Below are 18909 nucleotides of genomic sequence, written 5' to 3'. Positions count from 1 at the left end.
TCACAAAGAATACGACTGATCGACGCTGGGTACAAAAAAGGGCAGTTCCTGAGCTGCCGCACAAAAGACGCTTTATATCTGCGAGAGGATCATCGTGCCAGCATCAGCCTACCCGATCGGATCTCAACTGGATCCGAAACCATTCACAACTGTGTCCTGTGACCAATGTCGACCCCGCAGAAGCTCGGTCGTCCTGCTCGGATGCGGGATGCAACTTGTGCTGTGGGAAATAGGGTTGGCGGAGTGTAATTTCAATTTCAAGTAATACCCGATCTTTTGACAAGATTTCTTGTACCGATTTTCTGGGTTGTAAGGGTATAAAACACGCTAGACTTTACATAGTTCTTATATGCTAGTCTATTTTATCCAATTAGGGCTTATAATTTGAGTCCACTATTATCACGTAATTCTTTTGAAATTGTGACGCTTTTTTCGAGTGAAATTTCAATTTTACAGTAATGGCTTCCAAAAATTGTAATTATACCATCTCTACTGGGGGACCCATGTTGCCGATTAACCTCCACACACCCCACGCCCTCTTCCCCCAACCGTGCTTAGCCAATTCCACAAAAGGGTGAGACATGCATCACCCCCAATTTTCCTCTCCCGAGTAGCGCAAAGTTGATGGTAAGCATCCGTTGAGGGTCGCCGATCGATGCTTCGTCGGAAGGGAAAGTTTTGGTTAAAAGACATTGTTATTTCCTCCTGCCTAGGGAAAACTTGGCCCATGAAGCCCTGACGAGAACCACCCTGAAGACTAATATACCCACGTGCAGCTTAGTCTAACTGGAAATGACCTATCCTACAGAAGCATTACTCGTGTCCAAGATGGGGGCCAAACCACAATTCGCTCCTGTGGTTCTGGATGCCATTCGCGATGACGAAGTCCTGGTCGAGGTCCATGCTACAGGCGTCTGCCACACGGACATTGCCTGCATCGAGGGAAAGCTCCCCGCTGCCTACCCGTGCGTGCTCGGGCACGAAGGTGAGAGACGTGCATCCTTCCCTCTAACTAAGGAGCAAGCAATATGCAACACAGACAAGCACGACTAGGATATAAGAAAAAGAAAAAAGAGAGAAAGAAAGAAAAAATTGTGGTATCTGTCAAGCTATATATCTAACATGCCTCGCCAGGAGCCGGTGTTGTCCTCGAGACCGGACGAACCATTACAGATATTAGCCGTGGCGACAAGGTCCTGCTAAGCTACAACTTTTGCGGCAGCTGCTCGCAGTGCCACGCAGGCCACCCAGCCTACTGCGAGAACATGCTCGCACTCAACTTTGGCGGAAAGCGCCTCGACGGCACCAGGACTATGCAGTTAGCCAGCGACACAGCCACGTCCACGGAAGGGACAAACGACGCAGACAAAGACGCCATCTTTGCCAATTTCTTCGGGCAAAGCTCGTTTTCCCGCATCGCACTCGTCTCGCGCGCTTGTGTCAGTGTCGTCGCCCCTGATACCCCCCTTGCTCTCTTTGCCCCGCTTGGTTGCGGCCTCCAGACCGGTGCGGGAGCGGTCTTGAACACACTCGATGTCCGCGAGGGGAGTACAGTCGCTGTCTTCGGTGTCGGTGCTGTGGGCCTCAGCGCAATCATGGCTGCCGCGCGACTGCGCAAGGCGCGCACGGTGATTGCCGTCGATCTGGATGTGAAGCGGCTGGCCATTGCGACAGAGCTGGGTGCTACGCATACGGTGTTGGCCGGATGCAAGGATGGTGAGGATGTGTTGCAGCAGATCCGGGATATCTCTGCGCCAGCGAACGGTGTCGCGTATGCGGTTGACTGCTCCGGGGTACCTGAAGTCGTTGAGACGATGTTGGATGCCTTGGGCACGCGCGGGCGCGCGGCGAGTGTGGGTGCGCCAGCCCCTGGGAAGAGGGCAGGTGTCGATGTCTTTGGCCATTTGACCAAGGGGAAGGAGTATGTGGGATGCCATCAGGGCAGCTCTGTTTCTAACGAGGTATTTTGTTCATTATTTCTTCTACCAGTCCCTCATTTTCTCTTTCTTATGGTTAACAGCACGCATACATACACGCACTTGTACGAATCTAATTATTCAAACGCTGACATGTGTTTCGCAGATGCTTCCCTATCTACTCGAGCAGCACAGGAAGGGCGAGTTCCCGCTGGAAAGGATAATTACATGCTATCCCGTTGAGGAATATCAACGTGCGCTGGATGATTTGAAGTGTGGGCGGGCAATTAAAGCTGTCCTAAGATGGAAGAATTAATTTGTCTATAGCTGAACTCTACTTGAATAGATTTTTTGAATTTAGTACCGCAGCAACGCCCACCACTGCTGACAAAATGGAGAATTTCCTGATTTCGAACATATAGCCGCGGGAATCGGCGTGAGAGGCATACAGCCCTTCCGACGCCACTTCCGACGGGATAACCCTTGTTCACAAACCTCAATTAGCCGGTGAATCCCAATCATAACGTAAGCGGCAAGCGAGTCGGCCATGTAAGTACAGCGGCTAATAGCAGCCATCGGGCAAATACGATTTTTAGTGTTTACTACTAGAAGAACTACGGATTGCTACAAGCCTACAGCATGCAGGCGCTGGCAGGCTGCGGCATACGGCCCTCGGGTGGAGGGTCCAGACCCGGGACAGCCGCATATCACGTGATTATCTACTATCCGGACTACCACTGATGGTATACTCAAGGCATATCATTGGATCGACCATCAATATACCTCGGGTGGCATACAATTTGGTATACAAAGAATAGAATATATAAAGAACAATCTCTCATGTACTTAGATAATTCTATTTTTTATATTTAATAATACTGATTTAAAGTAATTATATATTTGAAAGCTTAGCTACTGAATACTCATCGGTATTAATAAATAGCTCTATAATATTATACAGTCTTCTCTTCTTTGCCTAAGACCAGTTATTTCTTAGATATATATTAGTCTTTTATCTCTTTGCGCAGTTCAACAGTATATATATCAGTGAAACTAAGCTAACAGGGACAGAGAAGCAATTCTAGAGATTGACAAGTATATTTTATTATTCAGAGAAAAGAGTAAATATATAGAAAATAAGTAATACAGATCTTATCAGATTTATATTCGGTCAGTCTAGCTGCTCTACTTTAATGAATTTTAGAAGGGTCTGTTCAGAATACTAATGGTACTCCTGATTTAATCTAAAGATAACTAAATGGATTGAATAAAGCAGTAATAGTCAATCTAGCATGCTCAGTGACCATTATTATACACCTTCTGTTTTATGTATCTATATCATTACTTTTTTCCCCTAGAAATTCGTTGGGTCCGGTACCCGGCTGCTCTTTCTTCACCTCGTCCACCCTCCTTCACCTGAACTTTCACCTGTGCCACCTGAACACCATCAAATGGCACCCAGAGCCCTGCCTTTGCCTTGTGATCTCAAAGATGAATTAAATGTTCTGCATGGCCTGGTAATTGCCCTTCATCGTACAAACCAGAAGGAAAAACACGAAGGCCGTGTAGATGCCTTGTGGCGGGGATAACGTTGCATTTTGTTGGGGCATTGACAGTACGGCGTTGGGAGGACTAGAATCTCGAATATGGCGGTCAAGGAATTACGATCCCAGGAAATCGCTTCGCGTATTTAGGAGATGGATTCGTTTTAGAGACCTTTGATCCATTCACAGACTCCTCCCGGCGTATTAATCTCCATAGATAGATAAGCGATAAAAGCGGCCAGTCTAGGGACTAAGAGGACTTGATTTTCGCAAGAAGTGGCCCGCATACCCTCCTTGTCAACGTCGCTTTTTCATAAGCATAGCCCTCAAAAGAAAAGGCACCTTTATTGTCTATACGCCCAACTCATGCTAGCTTTCATGGCACTAACTCGGAGCCCTGGTGTAGCCATGTCCAAATTGTATACTGCTAATGAAGCAAGAAGAGGGAGACATCAGCAATCAGCAAACCAAGACGTTAAGGTATATACGCCAAATGGGAACTGGAAAGAAGTCATGGTACAGCTCTTCAAGCAACAGTTCGTTCTATCGTGAGCTTCCCTTTTTTATCGAGAAAGCTAAACTAGTCACAACAAACTGGCATACCTTCCTTCCGAACGGTTGAGTCCATAGTGTTGGGAACGTTCGACTGTCTCAGACCAAAAGAAAGCCCCCATTTGTTTCTATGGTAGAGCCAGTGATGAAGTGATCCTTCATTATGTAAATGTAGGCTTCAGCGACGTCTTCGGGTCTCCCAAGCCGCCCAATGGTTGTCTGACTTTCCAAGGCTTCAAGTAGCCCGTCCTGAGAGCGTCCAGCCCTGTCTAACATCTCAGTGTGCACAGCACCAACTGCAACCAAGTTCACCCTAAAAGGTTTTAGATCCACCGCCAGGCCCCTCACCAGCCCCTCTAACCCTGCCGTATATGCACCGGCAATGGCAAAATTTGGAGGAGGACGCTGCGATCCTGCTCCCCCCGTAAATGTGATCGAACTTTCCGGACCGGGTTGGAGGAAACGCGAACAAAGTTTAGCGAGAATGATTGGAGCGAAGAATCGCACGACTCCAGCGGCATAAACTTGATCAATCACGATTTGGGAGACGTGACCGAGATGGAGATCGTTGCCAGAAGTGAAGACAATGTGGTCGATCTTAGATGACTCTGTGGCGGTGGTCAGGATCGACATGAGATTCTCCTCTAGCTTCTCCGTCACGGAAAGGTCACACGTCTTGCCCTTCAATCGGTTGCTTGCCGTTGGGTATGCTGCAAGCAAATTCTCCAAGGCAGAAGCGAGTTTCGTCGAATTTGAACTGGAGATGAAGACGCTCGCACCCTGCTCGAGAGCGGCTTCTGCAACACAGAAACCAATGCCGGAAGTACCACCGAATACCATAATATGCTTTCCCGCCAATTTTGAAGCGTACTTTCTCGCGTCCATCTTGTAACTGGAAAGATATGAGGATATCTAGAAGTAATGTATGTCTCCTAGAGTAACGTCTTGAACGTGACCTCAATTTTATAAATGCCTGGCTTTAATAGATGCGATTTGAAACGTTGACTTGTCCCGGACCGGCTACCCGCTTTCCCGAAATCCGAGAAACCGACGCCCACCTCTGATGGAAATAGCCGTACCCGTCCAATGCAGTGCGTGGAGGGAAGCAGACTTGCCACATGCAGGAGCCTTCGCGACATTCTTTCCGTATCGGTGCTAGTAAGAATTTAAGATTTCTTTCCCCTCGGAATATCCGAGGTTGCCACCGGACAGTAGTCTATAAGTTAAGACAAGTTAAAGAGGTCCGATACTCCGCAGACTGCCTTTCCTACATTTAGTGTTATATGTCCCGGAAGAAGCTCCCTGTCTGAACCGCGTCGAAGATTCACTTTAATCAACCATCGCGTAAAGTAGCAACCTTGTACTCAGCATCACGACTGAACTGACGTTTGGCAGTGTGAACATGTCTATCGACCTAAGGCAGAAAATGAGTCGGTTTGTCGAGTTCATCAACTCGAATGATGAAACAGTTGGCAAAGAAGTCGTCTCCGAATCAGCTGAATTCCATGTCCCATTCAGCGACACACCTCTGAAGGGACTAGCTGGCTACATGCAGATTCTCGGAATCATGCGGGGTGCTTATCCTGATATTCACTGGTCACTCAATGAGACGGTTGTCGAAGGGAACAAGTTGGTGGCACAGTTCACCATACGCGGCACTCACGAGGGGGAGTTCTTTGGCATACCGGCATCAGGAAAGCAGATTAATACATTTGCAATGAACATGTACCGATTTGAAGATGGAAAAATTGTTGAAGAGCGGGGACTTCCGGACTTGTTCGGAATGATGGTTCAAATTGGTGCGATCCAACCTCCTCAGCCCCGCTAGCTTGAAATTTACTTCTATCGCCTTTTGAGTTGGGCTAAATGTCAGTGATTAAATGAGACAGACGATATGTCTTCGCTAGTATTTCTCCTATAGTCAAACGTAAAAGAAGGGGGGCTAGTTATAATATAGTTCACCATCCACTCCATGTACAACCTATTGAGACTCAACGTACAAAGCCAAATAAGACACTGAGCACACACCCGAAACACGTCATATTTGAGATACCTTCCTAAAACCTTGCCTTCTGCCCTGGAACCGGTAGGACTCGCATGTCTCGCATGTCTTCCGACCGAATCGCTGGGGAAAAGATTGCAGAACCGTGAAGTGATCAAGCACTCGCGATAATCTCTGCCGCAACTCGCTCACCAGAGCGGATGGCCCCATCCATATACCCAGTCCAGTAAGGAGCAGTCTCAGTGCCAGCAAAGTGTATTTTGCCGGCAGGGTTCCGTAAGAAAGGGCCATACTTCGAGAGAACACCGGGAGGGCAATAAGCAACAGGGCCACCGCGTGAAAACTCCTCGAGATCCCATCGCTGTAACAGTATCTGGCTGACATTGGCCGCCTGGGGTCCAAAAAAGTTGATCAGATCCCTTGTGACGAGCCTTCTGATTTTGGCCTCCGAGACACCGTCAAGAGCGCGCATCTCATCGGCTTCAATAAAACCCATGATGGCACCAAAACGCTCACTAGCTGGGGTGTTATCATACGTAGCTCGTATAATACCGGTATCACTCTGCACCTGTCCGTTGAACCCTAGGTTCCTCCACCAAGGTTCAGGATAGATCGCGATGGCTTTCCCGATGGAGCCCATGGGCATGCGCTGAGTAAGCTGATCCCGGCCCGCGGGGAGTAATGGATCATAGGAGATTCGGCTTGCCATCGGAGGGGACATGGCAATGACGACATGTTTGGCCGATACCTTGACCTTGTCAGATATGACATTGTAACGGCCATCCTTAAGCTTAACATCCAATACTGGCGAATTCAGCAATATGTTTGCTGCCCCAAGTCTCTCCACCAGTCTCGTCGCCAACAGTTGAGTGCCGCCATTAACGCGACTATCCTGAGCAGCCCCCTTGCTACCGATAAGCCGGGTAATGGTCCCATTGTTTGTTTGGTTCCCTGCAGCGGCTATATACGACAGCATGTAAAGTAGTGACGGCTCCTCCGTCTCCGTGGAAAGGATGGATCGAATGGCAGTGTCGAAAAGTAACTGTGAATCTTGTAGACTGATGCGAGATTCAACGAAGGATTTCAGTGTCATGCTATCCCACAATGAAGCATTGGCATGATTCCAGGGAGAATTGACATCTAATTGGCTCGCCAAAGCGTCAAGTTCGGTTATGAGGCTCGCCAGCTCTTCCTGGGATTCCGAGCTCACGGGAGGCAGACCACCCGTGCCAAGATCCGCGTCGTAAGGAATAACAGTGCTGTTTCGGTATAGAATTGCTTTGCCGGCCGTGTATGTTGGGTATGTTGTCAGGCCAAGTTCCGCTGCAAGAGCGAGCACACGGTCCTGGGTTGGTCCAACGAACTCGGCACCAAGCTCCTGGACCTCGCCATTGTCAAGGTGCGCATTGAGTACGCGGCCACCCACGCGAGAACGCGCTTCAAAGATAACAAAGGTCTTGCCTGCCTTTGCAATGTCCTTGGCTGCAGATAATCCTGACAAGCCGGCGCCGACGATAGCAACATCGACGTCTCGAGCGCTCGCTAGGGACGCCATGAGGATGGGGATTATTGCAATGGAAAACGGCAGATGCATTCTGTGATTTGCTAGCAAAGTTCTTGATTACACAAGATAGCGTCAATAACGTGAGCGTGAGAAGATAGAGAATAGCGGTACTGTTGGTCCTGCGAACATCAGCTTTATATGTCGAGCACAAACAGTTCTCTTGTGTTACACTTTCTTTATCCCGCACGCGCTGGTCACAGAACAGGTGTCACTATGCTGCTGCCTTCAGCGGAAATCTCGAATACCCGACATCCGAAGCTTGATACAAGAGCGAGGCTGAGACCGCTCCTAAGGTAGTAACAATGCCGCGAAATTTGGTCTTGGAGGTGCTTGCCGAACTTGCTAATCTACCTAATTCTTATTTACCATATTACAGTAGAGAATTTTATGTAATAGGTATTAACAATTAGACCCTGGAGGATATGCCATTCGTGTGTCCACTCCAGCCATAGAATCTAGATCCGCAAGTTTCAGCCGATAGAACCCCGCTCAGTGCCCTAGTCCCGACCCAGTAAAAACCACGCGAGATCTGCGCACTGGACGATTCATCAACTGGGGCTGATTGGTAAGGCTGCGGCTTTTCCGACAGCTAGGAATCATTTCTCCTGCAACATACCGGGGTTCAAAATGTAGAAAAAGGTGACTTATGGTAGGTTTTATGGGCTCATCATACAGAGAAGTAACCTGATAGATAAATATAGCTTTCCGTTATGCGATTCTCACTTTTCCAATACATAAAGTATCGATTTTCCCACACAAAAATTTGTTGTACTTTACATCGTCTTCGTACTGCCACTCCTCTTCAGCTTCAGCGGTGATCTATGTCAAGGATGACAGAAGGCTCATTTGATGGAACTTGCCATGCTTATATTGCAGGAATTTCGACTCCTTACGACTATGTGCCTTCCTTGGCTGCAGGAATAGTTTTCTGTGCGCTTTTTGGAATTTCTATGATGGCACATGCTTTTCAATCCTTCAGGAGCCGAATGTGGTGGTGCTACCTCTTCTCCATTGGATGTCTGGGTAAGCATCTGCTCCTTGAATGTTCTCATATATACGCAAGGAAAAGGTCTCTTCATCTGACAGTTCCTTCTACGTTCCCCTAGCGGAGGTTATTGGATGGGCCGCTCGGACATGGTCTGCCTTGTGCCCTTATAACATGGAACCATTCAAGATTCAGATTGCCACATTGATCATAGGTATAATATGAAATATGCACAGCACTTGATGTTCCATATATGATTCTTACAGTGTTTCTAATGCGACTTTCTTTAGCACCCACTTTCTTTACCGCTGGAATCTATATCATACTGGGCCGACTGATACGGTTTTTCGGAACGGAATCGTCTCTGCTTAGCCCTCGGATGTACCTTTGGATTTTCTGCACCTGCGATCTAATATCGTTGATTGTTCAAGCGGCTGGTGGTGCCCTTGCCTCAGCGGCCCTCTCGGACCCAAATGGAGATACAAAGCCGGGAACGAATATAATGGTAGCGGGCATAATCTTCCAAATGGCAGCAATCACAGTGTTCACCATTTGTGCCGCTGACTTCTTGCGCCGCGTCGTCCGTCATAAGTTGCTTTATATGATGACAAGAGAAGTCAAATGGCTGGTGATTGCTACTGCTGCTTCCGTGGCATTCATCTATATCCGAAGTATTTATCGAACCGTTGAGCTGCTGCAGGGTTGGAGTGGATACCTTATCACGCATGAGAAGTATTTTATCGCTTTCGATGGCGCTATGATGGTTGCAACAGTGACAGTGTTCAACGTTTTCCATCCCGCTTGGCTGCTACCGATTGAGAATTCTCTGACATAATATGGGTCCATAAACGAGGCCTTTGCATCAACCAGTCAGGAATTGCACGCAATTGCACGTGACACCTAGAGACTTCTGGCGTGCTTACTATGCTTTGCTTCTAGACCCAGGCATGTGCAATGATAGGTTAGGGTCCGTCATGGGGACACTCGTTGTAATCCGGTCGTCAAGATGGTGGTTTTGGCTTGCTATTTAGAATTTTCTGTATATTACTGAGAGAGGGGATAGAGTACAAAGAAGAATCGCTGGTTAGATATTTTATAAAGTCTATTGAGGTCAACAAAGACTGATCCCCGCGACATCTTCGCCTAAATTATCTGTCACAAGTGTCACTAAATAAGACAACAACCTACTACACTGAATGACCGGGGATCCAAAGAGCAGGAGCGGTTTCACGTTTCCTACGATTCGACAATGAGGTTAACCTGCCAACAAAGGTGCCACGAACACTGCAAGGTACTGAACATTGAAGAGGTCCAGATGGTTCTCGAGTCCCGGAGGCTTCGCCTCAGCTTAACACATGAAGTGGAAATCTTTCTTCGCAACATTTCGTGCTATCCCAGAGGAAGAGGTCTCTTGTCATAACTACAGCGTTAGCAATGTTGGCACAGAGGTCCGATCATTGGTAGTAATTGGAGAGTGGCGATGCCTGGGCATCATCCAATCAATAGCCTTCTAGTACTATCTGGTGGGGTGAGCTGCGGAGCCAGTTTGGCCTGACACTGACAGAGTTTAACTGGTCCAATAAATGAATCCGAGACTCTCAGGGCTCAATGATTGGGCATAGAGTTTTTCCCTATACCATATTCGGAAAATATGTCGCGACGGCCGCCCGGGCACGGGTGGTCTCCTTAACTTACCTGGACTCAGACGGGAGAGAAGGCAGCCTGCTCAGCCTAGCCTCCTCCTGGACGGACGACACCATCTGACTTCCCCCTTAAGCCTAGGCAAACCTGTCTGGGAGGTGTGGGAATGAGAAAGTGATCTTCCTTACATTACCCTCTCTCACAAGCAAGGGACCCCTGAGCCTTTTGTCTCGCTGCTCACGTCTTCCCGATTCCGTTCATAATGCCCTGTGGATCCAACGACGGCCGCTGGGGAGGCCATCGATGTTTACGCTGTCGCATGGTGCATGTAAAAGTAGGCGATGATCGCGTACAGATTGTTCATCTCCGATTAACGACTCACTAACCCAAGGATGAGGATTAGTGCGATGGCCGCCGACCATGTCGACGCTGCGCCCAACGAGGCTATATCTGTTGTTCTCCGGAAAAGCCTGCTAATGTAGTTTTCGTCTCTTGTCCTGCACGATCAACAGTTGTTCCACCACAAGTATTCTTACCTACAGATCCGTGCATGTTTAGCAACGTATTCTTCAATGCTATACGTTGTTCTCTGTCACCACTGGTATCTGTTTTTTCGTTCGACTCTATCGGCGCCATACTTGATGAAAGCAAGCTAGTCCAGGATGTGGTATTCCTAGTCGGGAAGACATATCTGCTGCATATGTCCCATCGAAGAACATATGATCTACGAGAGTCGCTGCATCGTCTCCAGCACCAAGCGCTTAATGAGCTTAACATGCCAGACACTAAAGTCATGACGGCGGGTCTTGTATCGTCTTGTCTCTTAAGCCTCGTCGAGGTAAGTCTTTGCCGTCACAATCCTGCTCCTATAAGACTGACAGGGCAGCAGCTAATCTTGGATGGGAGCGCCAAGGGCTGGCGATCGCTTACTGGCAAGATAGAAAGATTGATCTCAATGTACACTGATACTACGCAGACGCTGCCACATCTAGGAAGGTCGTTTTATTGGTTCGCACGGATTAGTATTGCTGCCAGGGCCGTCTGTTTTGGTGAGAGCCTATCTATGCCACCGTCAGCTCTGACTTGTGCGAGGTCAGACATGCCTTCTGGGAATCCTTTGCCCTCCGGTGTAGAGGAGAATATAGCACTACTGGCCATGCACCTTGAATCATGGGCTCAGTTACAAAGCCGGTACGGTGGAGAATAGTGGATAGGGTACCATTGCTCATTGCTTATTATCTAACAGGGTAATATGCTGGATCAAGGACAGTGAAGAGCTGTATTTAAAGGAAAATCGCACTGAGACGGATATAAACAGTCGCCCCCTATTTCGGAAAGAATACAGCAATCTGCCGTTCGACCATATTATGCGCGGTATGGAAATTGTCTGTTGTGCTTCTCAACTCCAACGTGCCATTATCGCCACTGTTCTTTCATGTACCGATTCTCCGTTGTCTTCCGTTGAGCCATCAATACTATCTTTGCTTCCATATTACCAATGGTCACTTGCTGGCTTATCACGACAATTTGTCCATCCGGCCTGGACCTCCCTCGGCTGTTGTCTTCCTATGATGCCTGAAGATCTTATATACCAACAAGCAATGCAGGCATTTGCATATGCTGAAGGAAGCTTGCACAATAGCGCGGATTTTGAAGGTCTTTTATATGTCCCTATAATGAATATTGTTGGTCTTGAGATGAAAACAGCACAAGAAAGAACTCGGGCTCTTGACTTCCTGACAAGCCTGAAGACAAAAGGCTTTGCTGTGGCAGGTAAGGTCGAGCAAGATCTGAAGAAAGCGTGGATAGGGCAGGCATAGAAGGTCATGGGTAGTGAGGCATCTGTGGACTGTCGGACTATGTGGCGACCCCGAATGTGGAGTGTATTTTTATGGGACGCATCAGATACATTGTATTCTAGCTCGCTGGGCCATGTTAAATAAACATATGCTTCGGATAACTCTAAACTAGTCACTTCCTATTTGTTGATACAATACCGAGCCTTAAGCATTGCCGTCGGGAGTTTGGCCACCAATCATGACCTTGTCACACCTGGCAGTTGGCAGGCCCTTCCGCCTCGTATTTACCCGATTTGGAGATGACTCGGCCAAGACCCTGATGAACTTCTGCCTGGAATGGCCCAAAGGGAATCCTCTCTCCATCGATGCTGATACAACCATCGTGCTGGTTCCGGGGCATGACTCTGTACGCTGAAATTTTTCTGTAGTTGACATAAGAATTGTCCAAAAAATTGGGAGAACGAGTTTGTGACATAACGCGTAATGCAGTCACTGGAGACAGATCACCATCTATAGTAATGAGGTCGAGAAGTCCGTCTGTCATAACAGAGGCCGGAAAAATGTTGACATTTGGTGACATGTACGCCATCTGCAGAGGAGTATGAGACCTTGGATGAATCACGGAGACGCCTACAACACTTACGTTACCTGCGTAAAATGTACCCATTCTATCACCAGGAACCAACTTCCATCCTTCCGGTAGAGAGTCTCGGACTGTTCCATACTTGAGTTTCGGCAGGCCATATTCGGTGGCGGGCTTAGCACCCCCCGTGGGTATCCTGGCGAGACTAGTATCGTTGGTGTACCTGCTATGATGGGCTTTAATGCTAGCCTTGTCCTCAATTTCAACCTTGAGAGCCACATCACAAGGATAGCATTTTCGTTTCAAGATACGCGTCATCACCCCAAACTCAAATCGAGCGCTTCCCATCCATCGGAATTGCTCAGTGTCGAGGTCACTCTCCGCCGTGATTCCAATAGTCTGAGATAAGAAAGAAAGGATCCGCCTTTCACCATAGGTAACTGATATGAGGTCAATGGGTGCCACAATGCCTTTAACAATAGATAAGGCCGCCATTGATGCCCGATGGGAACCGTATAAGTTGCAGGAAAATGCGTTGCCAGACCCACAAGGTATATGACTCACGGGCATGCACGCGAGTGCATGGCCGGCGTCAGGGCGATTGCCTAATCCGTTAAAGATTTCGTGCACAGTCCCATCACCCGAGCAAGCAAGAATTGTGTCATACTTTCTCAAATCAACCTTTTCAGCCAACTCGGCGGCTTCACCGCCCCGACCAAGGACCACTACATGAAGCTCCATCCTTGCAGCATCAAAGATGGGTTTTACTTCATTCTTCCAGAGGCGCAGGGCGCTTCCTGGGCCTGATTTCGGGTTAAGCAAAGCATAGACACACTTACGGGATTTGGCTTCTCTATAAGCTCTAGCCAATAGGACACGGCAAAAGGTGGCGGCAAATGATCCACCTGGCCCTTCCGAATCGTTAGGAGCAAGACGAAAGATCAGGTTGCTAGGTTCGACCAGAGATTTGGAGGTATGCTCAACAAAATCAACCGTAATCTCGTTGTTTGCGACTTCGGCCCAAAGGATGTCGTAGAGGGGAATGGACTTCGTCTTCGCAAATGCTAGAGTCAAGTTAACAAAGACCCACCTGAAGGGTCGGGGCACACTGTGAAGTATAGGTTACCAGATAACAGGGTGATACACGATCTTTGCGCTAGTTTGCTCCCAATAGCCCCTGATCACAATCAACAACCACGCACGCATCACTGTAATATGACAAAGATTTTGAAGACTTCGTACGAACCATGAAGCTCCATATTATCGGCGCCAATTGTGAGCGTGCTATCTCCCTCAAGGTCCAGGCGGGTCTCTGCTATGTCAGCAACGCATCTGTGAGCTCAGATCTCGTCATTATGCGAAAAGTTCATGTAGACACTCGTACCAGAAAGGGACATCTCAGTCATGGTTGAAGGCCTGAAAAAGATTACGTTTTTATTCCTGATCTGTGCTGGAGCCTGGGAAGGAATGGAAAGGTAGACTTTAGTGATGTAGGAAGCAAAATGTGACAAGAGAAAAGCAATCGCTCTGACATATTAAGCTAAAATAAATAAATAAGAGAAACAGGCAGAAGGCAGAAGATATAATGGAAGGCTGGATGAGACTGGGTCTCATTGCCGATTGGCTAGGTATCAGCTGTCTGGGACTGGAAATTACCACGCGAGAAAAGGGGTGAACCCTCCTCGACCACTTGCTGTACTCGCTGCCCCCATTAGCATCCAGATTCAGACCTAACCTACATTGCCCCTAACTGGGCTGGAACGTTCACAAATGAGAGTATCAAAGAATCTTTCAATATTTTTATCTATGAAACTCCAGCTGATAAACAAATGATTGAATATCATAATAATTTCTCTATACATCGGCTACAATTTCCAAGCTATTGGTCTTATACTTATGTGAAGACCTACTTGTCAGGGTATGCAACCTGCTGATTGGGTAAGGAATCTATATGAAACCCCATAGACTACTAATTAATTGATAAGGTAGCCTGTATCCACGTAGGAGTCTGATACTTAGGGCAATAGGAGTAGTAACCAGCATAATCACTATAATATAAAGTAGGGAATACTATGAGTTGTAAACACTTTCAATCCGTTCCGTCGTCCCAAGGCACCCTATATTCTTTTCCATGATCTTTTTGACACCGCTGATTGGTTGTTTTGTGAGGTGCGAATGTTACAGCCCGAGTTGACTGAACGTACGAGGATCCGTCCTCTTGGAAGATCACGTTCAACATCAACGGCTCCACGAAGATTCCAAGATTCATGACTAGCATTCAAATAAATGACAGTACAGGACTAGTTGAAATTCTCTGTGAACACTGCCACAAAAGATTCCGGAGAAATCTTGTAGTTCACATGCCCGCCTGGGATTGTGATAGGCTTCTCTCCCAGCCGATCGGCAATTATTGAAGCTGGCGCCACACCTCGGCCAACGGAGTCCACACCCACAGTCATAATAACCTTTTCTCTGACAGCAACAATTGAATCCATAGGGATGACTGCACTCGTGTATTGCCTCAGCTCGAATTCAAACCACCAAAGACTGTTGGCGCGGATTTCATCCCCCTGGCTTGTCGAAATGGAAGATCGCATGATTTCGGCCTCTTTGCTATCGGAAAACCCGGAACTAAAGACTTCCATTGCGCTCAGAGGTCCCTCCTTGCGATAAAGGTTGTAGATGTGCTGAATAAATTCGGTTGCCTGCTGACGAAGATCGTCTGGAAGCACCGTGAACGCAGGCGGTTCGTGTACGATTGCTGCCTTGACCACTTCTGAGTGTCGGCTTAGCAACGTCAGAGTCACAATCGCACCAGATGAAGTTCCAAAGACATAAGCAGCCTCCGAACTAAGGTGGGAAATCAAACGCGCAGCATCATCCGCGTCTGTCTCGAGGCGGGATTGAAGACTTTGTGGACCACGCAACAGGCTTTTAGAGTACCCACGGCGGTCCCAACACACGACAGAGAACTTATCGGATGCAGCTTTTGCTACCTCGTGGAATACAGATCCACGTCCATCCGCACCTGGTATGCAAAGCAAGAGAGGACCGCTTCCAAAAACCTCGTAATAGATGGAGGCTCCGGGGACATCAAGAGAAGGCATGATGGATATAAAGAGTACAGCCGTAGGTTCTCAGATCGAGGGCAGGCGCCAGGGGTGGAGAGCAAAGAAGTATAGATGATTAACATAAAATAATCCAAACTTAAGATTATGATTATCATAGGCGCGGTCATTCATGATTAATATACTGGTCTCTCAAGCTACCCTGCCGCCCGGTTTGTGCCACTGGGACAGTGTTTGTTTCCTTTGCGCCCTTTGCACTTCCAATACTCAAGTTAGTAGAAGTATTTCAGGGTACTTTCCAAAATGACTGATACTGGCCCCGTATGGATCCACCTGCTCCATCGGCTTTGTACGTATTCCAGGAAGTCCTGCCGTGTTTGTTTGCTTTCCAACTTTTGCATTCTTCCGCCGGTGACTCCAGTTCGCCACCTTCGTGTTGTTTCGGAAGTCATGGCTTGGTGACACTGTATGGTCCTTTCCCAAGTGTCCGATGTTACTTCCGAATGCGACTTCCCGGTGATGCAATCTTACTACGAGCACATTAAGCCCCGCATCTGCTTGACCCACACCTTTGTTTGTCTGTTTTGGCCGGTTTGCGCTCCTTCACTTCAGATAAATGACTAACTTGTTAGGGTACCTTCCAAATGTCCCGCGTGCCGATATAGCCGCAACGAGTAGTCCTATTTAATCCTTCTTCAAACAACGCAAGGACATACCAGTGAGACATCATCATTTAGTACGTGTCTTCTTCAATAATCTGCTTACATTGAGTGAGAGTTTCGGAAATCTGTGAATTGATTTTATCATGCCGCCCTCAGCTTCTAGGATTGATGTCCATCACCACTATTTGCCTCCAATCTATGTTCAAGGTAGGCGACAAGCGGCAACAACGAGAAAATGGCATCAGCTAATGGTTGATGTAATAGCACTGGAGGCAGCCGGTGGCGATCCCTCTGGTTGGAAAACCCCCGAATGGTCTCTCGAAAGTGACAGGGTCTTGTGCCAGAAGCATAACATTCGTACTGCAATCCTTTCTGTTACAGCCCCCGGACCCGACATCGCGGAGGGATTGGAGGCGGCCAGAATAGCAAGGGGGTGTAACGAGTGGGCAGCAAGTCTCAGAAATCAGAACCCTCAACATTACGGCTTCTTCGCAACCATTCCATCTCCGCTGAAAGACATGAGACTTGCGTTGTCGGAAGTGTCATACGCTCTAGATCAGCTAAATGCGGATGGCGTAACTCTATTTACAAGCTATGGAAGAAATGGGCACTATCTTGGTCATGAAGCATTTAGACCATTATGGGCGGAACTCGACAAGCGAAGGGCTGTTGTATTTATTCATCCTGCAGCGGGGGTAGGAATCGGCCCGAACAATCCGGTCTTACCTGCGCCTATGATTGAATACCCGCACGAAACAACTCGCTGCGCTGTTGACCTTATCACCTCCAGGGTACTCCAGCAACACCCGAATTGCAAAGTTATCCTCTGTCATTCCGGCGGCACACTTCCCTTCATTGCTACTCGGCCAGCAGTTCTTCTATCACACGCGGAGCTTTCGACAATGACCCCTGAAGAGTTTCTTGCCGAGGCCCGGAAATTCTACTTTGACGTCGCACAGAGCAGTTCCGAGGCGATACAGTTTCTGCTGAAATTCGCAGATCCTGACCGCATTCTTTACGGCAGCGACTTCCCTTACTGCCCACCCAAAACCATCGATTTTTTTACCAACGAGCTTGATTCATCGGGCCTAACTGAAGAGCAGCTGTTGAAAGTGAATGTTGGTAATTCATCAGCGTTGTTCCCTCGTTTTCAATAGAGAAGTTTGGGGTTCTATCCGCCGTCGTGAATTCTTTTGTTAGAACGAGATTATGTTTACGTGCAATTGCAATCCTCGTACTGCATATATAAATAGAATTTCGATAGTGACCTAAGCGCCTCTAATTTGCAACTTATATTTGTAAATGGGCCTACAGTATTAGCCATTCACAATACCAAACTAGCAGGCAGGTGCCGCGGCTTATGGAGCTGCTAGAGATTGCCAAATTGGATTGTTCTATTATATTGACCGGACGGGGGTAGTCTGTAGTATTCAGCATGAAACAAAACGCAGCATATTGGTTGATAAGCTTGCTAGACCATAAGATAAACGCGGAACGTCAAGATGCATATAATGAATAGAATACCTCCATGTGGTTGTATCATTTTGTACTGTGGCACAATGTAAGGAACAGGTTTACCGGTTGGACTACGTAAGTTTACCCCTGGGCGCCAACAGAGTCGTTGTGGTGTGTCATCGGCTATATAATTTCATTATTATTACCGCGGCAATATGTCGATGGCCGCGGTTAGTACCGCAACGGGTTACAAATAATAGTAATAGTCGGTAATTAGATACCCTCTGCTACACCTGAGACTCGGGCCGGACAAACCTGGAGGGTGTTGTTCAGAGAACCTACCTGTTCAAACAAACGAAACGAGATGGTCAAAGAAGCACCGCATAACATGCATGGTACATAAACCAAATCCGTAGAGCAAGCAGGAAAGCCAACTGATATTTTTAAACTTATCAATCTCCTGCGAAAACTATCATGGGCCAAGTTTCACATATCATCCTTGCTCCAATTCAAGCACGATGTCAGTCCTTAACTGTACGAGCTGTTGGCACCCGGGGAAATAAACCTCATTCCCTCGCAAATTAACCATATAGGTGATCAACACGATTTGTTCGTTGTTGGGAAAGCGCATTCGCCCCCAACTCGGAGAAGCCATGCATTGTTTCAAGTAAAAGAGGGAATACTCATGCTCTATGGAGGGACTTGATGTATGATGTAGGCTATTCTCTCGTTCCCTTCCATGTCGTGTGTTAGAAAAGTACTTATATTACTTGGAACCGCAGAATGATCACACACGTTCATTGTTAGTGTTCCGGTCAGTCGAGGATCGAAATTATTACACAAAGGAGAACCCAAATCGTCTTGCTTTCGCTGCCACTCTCGGCCCGATCGTAAGCCAAATGTCGGTAGTAGGCATCGGAGATGGTTCCTTTTAAAAAAAAAAAAATAAAAATAAAAATAACATAGGTCTATCCGTGGGTGTAAGGCAAATAAATCTTGCTCCTGTACCAAATAGTATTCGTCAGATCCCAGCCGGTTATACTCGAAGATATGTGCACATATGCTTTGTTTTACTTGAGAACTTTTCCTGATTGTGGATATTGTCGACGTTCTCAAGGGTACTGGTGTTTTGGTCTCT

At 47.5% G+C, this 18909-nt stretch overlaps 9 protein-coding genes across 9 annotated transcripts; 5 read left to right on the top strand and 4 right to left on the bottom strand.

The window, feature by feature from the left end:
* Nucleotides 1–646: 646 nt before the first annotated feature.
* BDQ94DRAFT_183353 (NAD(P)-dependent alcohol dehydrogenase) lies at nucleotides 647–2631 on the top strand (the record flags this gene model as incomplete). The annotated part of the gene is made up of 4 exons (XM_026774392.1): nucleotides 647–985; nucleotides 1135–1961; nucleotides 2083–2170; nucleotides 2555–2631. Exons 1-4 carry the CDS (start codon nucleotides 793–795, stop codon nucleotides 2629–2631), a joined length of 1185 nt encoding a protein of 394 aa, XP_026621712.1. The 5' UTR covers nucleotides 647–792.
* Nucleotides 2632–3762: 1131 nt separating this feature from the next.
* On the bottom strand, nucleotides 3763–5006 carry BDQ94DRAFT_151752 (uncharacterized protein). Its single transcript, XM_026767806.1, has one exon. It carries the CDS (start codon nucleotides 4895–4897, stop codon nucleotides 4112–4114), a length of 786 nt encoding a protein of 261 aa, XP_026621711.1. The 5' UTR covers nucleotides 4898–5006; the 3' UTR covers nucleotides 3763–4111.
* A 272-nt stretch (nucleotides 5007–5278) lies between these two features.
* Nucleotides 5279–6269, top strand: BDQ94DRAFT_151751 (ester cyclase). Its single transcript, XM_026767805.1, has 2 exons — nucleotides 5279–5356; nucleotides 5408–6269. The coding sequence occupies exon 2, from the start codon at nucleotides 5415–5417 to the stop codon at nucleotides 5838–5840; it is 426 nt and encodes a 141-aa protein (XP_026621710.1). The 5' UTR covers nucleotides 5279–5356; nucleotides 5408–5414; the 3' UTR covers nucleotides 5841–6269.
* On the bottom strand, nucleotides 5964–7716 carry BDQ94DRAFT_96139 (flavin monoamine oxidase family protein). The gene has a single exon (XM_026776924.1). It carries the CDS (start codon nucleotides 7606–7608, stop codon nucleotides 6169–6171), a length of 1440 nt encoding a protein of 479 aa, XP_026621709.1. The 5' UTR covers nucleotides 7609–7716; the 3' UTR covers nucleotides 5964–6168.
* Nucleotides 7717–8408: 692 nt separating this feature from the next.
* On the top strand, nucleotides 8409–9398 carry BDQ94DRAFT_183351 (RTA1 domain-containing protein; the record flags this gene model as incomplete). The annotated part of the gene is made up of 3 exons (XM_026774391.1): nucleotides 8409–8601; nucleotides 8685–8777; nucleotides 8854–9398. The coding sequence occupies 3 exons, from the start codon at nucleotides 8409–8411 to the stop codon at nucleotides 9396–9398; spliced, it is 831 nt and encodes a 276-aa protein (XP_026621708.1).
* Nucleotides 9399–10311: 913 nt separating this feature from the next.
* Nucleotides 10312–12424, top strand: BDQ94DRAFT_151747 (Zn(II)2Cys6 transcription factor domain-containing protein). The gene is made up of 4 exons (XM_026767804.1): nucleotides 10312–10538; nucleotides 10608–11042; nucleotides 11094–11395; nucleotides 11451–12424. The coding sequence occupies exons 1-4, from the start codon at nucleotides 10467–10469 to the stop codon at nucleotides 12022–12024; spliced, it is 1383 nt and encodes a 460-aa protein (XP_026621707.1). The 5' UTR covers nucleotides 10312–10466; the 3' UTR covers nucleotides 12025–12424.
* On the bottom strand, nucleotides 12251–13845 carry BDQ94DRAFT_162650 (ATP-NAD kinase-like domain-containing protein; the record flags this gene model as incomplete). Its single annotated transcript, XM_026769589.1, has 4 exons — nucleotides 12251–12592; nucleotides 12647–13389; nucleotides 13426–13694; nucleotides 13829–13845. The coding sequence occupies 4 exons, from the start codon at nucleotides 13843–13845 to the stop codon at nucleotides 12251–12253; spliced, it is 1371 nt and encodes a 456-aa protein (XP_026621706.1).
* Nucleotides 13846–14580: 735 nt separating this feature from the next.
* On the bottom strand, nucleotides 14581–15770 carry BDQ94DRAFT_183349 (alpha/beta hydrolase). Its single transcript, XM_026774390.1, has one exon. The coding sequence runs from the start codon at nucleotides 15691–15693 to the stop codon at nucleotides 14887–14889; it is 807 nt and encodes a 268-aa protein (XP_026621705.1). The 5' UTR covers nucleotides 15694–15770; the 3' UTR covers nucleotides 14581–14886.
* A 689-nt stretch (nucleotides 15771–16459) lies between these two features.
* On the top strand, nucleotides 16460–17473 carry BDQ94DRAFT_174550 (amidohydrolase family protein; the record flags this gene model as incomplete). Its single annotated transcript, XM_026772371.1, has 2 exons — nucleotides 16460–16523; nucleotides 16581–17473. 2 exons carry the CDS (start codon nucleotides 16460–16462, stop codon nucleotides 17471–17473), a joined length of 957 nt encoding a protein of 318 aa, XP_026621704.1.
* Nucleotides 17474–18909: the final 1436 nt, after the last annotated feature.

This window comes from Aspergillus welwitschiae (assembly GCF_003344945.1).
Source record: "Aspergillus welwitschiae strain CBS 139.54b unplaced genomic scaffold BDQ94scaffold_43, whole genome shotgun sequence".
NCBI classification, from domain to species: domain Eukaryota; kingdom Fungi; phylum Ascomycota; class Eurotiomycetes; order Eurotiales; family Aspergillaceae; genus Aspergillus; species Aspergillus welwitschiae.
The sequence above is the reverse complement of the archived record's forward strand: the minus strand, read 5'-3'. Positions and strand labels throughout refer to the sequence as shown.

Excerpts from the sequence above, each read along its gene's own strand:
- BDQ94DRAFT_183349 (XM_026774390.1), bottom strand. The coding sequence starts at position 15,693 with ATGCCTTCTCTTGATGTCCCCGGAGCCTCCATCTATTACGAGGTTTTT.
- BDQ94DRAFT_151751 (XM_026767805.1), top strand. The coding sequence starts at position 5,415 with ATGTCTATCGACCTAAGGCAGAAAATGAGTCGGTTTGTCGAGTTCATC.
- BDQ94DRAFT_151752 (XM_026767806.1), bottom strand. The coding sequence starts at position 4,897 with ATGGACGCGAGAAAGTACGCTTCAAAATTGGCGGGAAAGCATATTATG.
- BDQ94DRAFT_151747 (XM_026767804.1), top strand. The coding sequence starts at position 10,467 with ATGCCCTGTGGATCCAACGACGGCCGCTGGGGAGGCCATCGATGTTTA. Across the intron at positions 11,043-11,093 it reads GTCTCTTAAGCCTCGTCGAG|CTAATCTTGGATGGGAGCGC; the intron begins GTAAGTCTTTGC and ends ACAGGGCAGCAG. Across the intron at positions 11,396-11,450 it reads TGGGCTCAGTTACAAAGCCG|GGTAATATGCTGGATCAAGG; the intron begins GTACGGTGGAGA and ends ATTATCTAACAG.
- BDQ94DRAFT_96139 (XM_026776924.1), bottom strand. The coding sequence starts at position 7,608 with ATGCATCTGCCGTTTTCCATTGCAATAATCCCCATCCTCATGGCGTCC.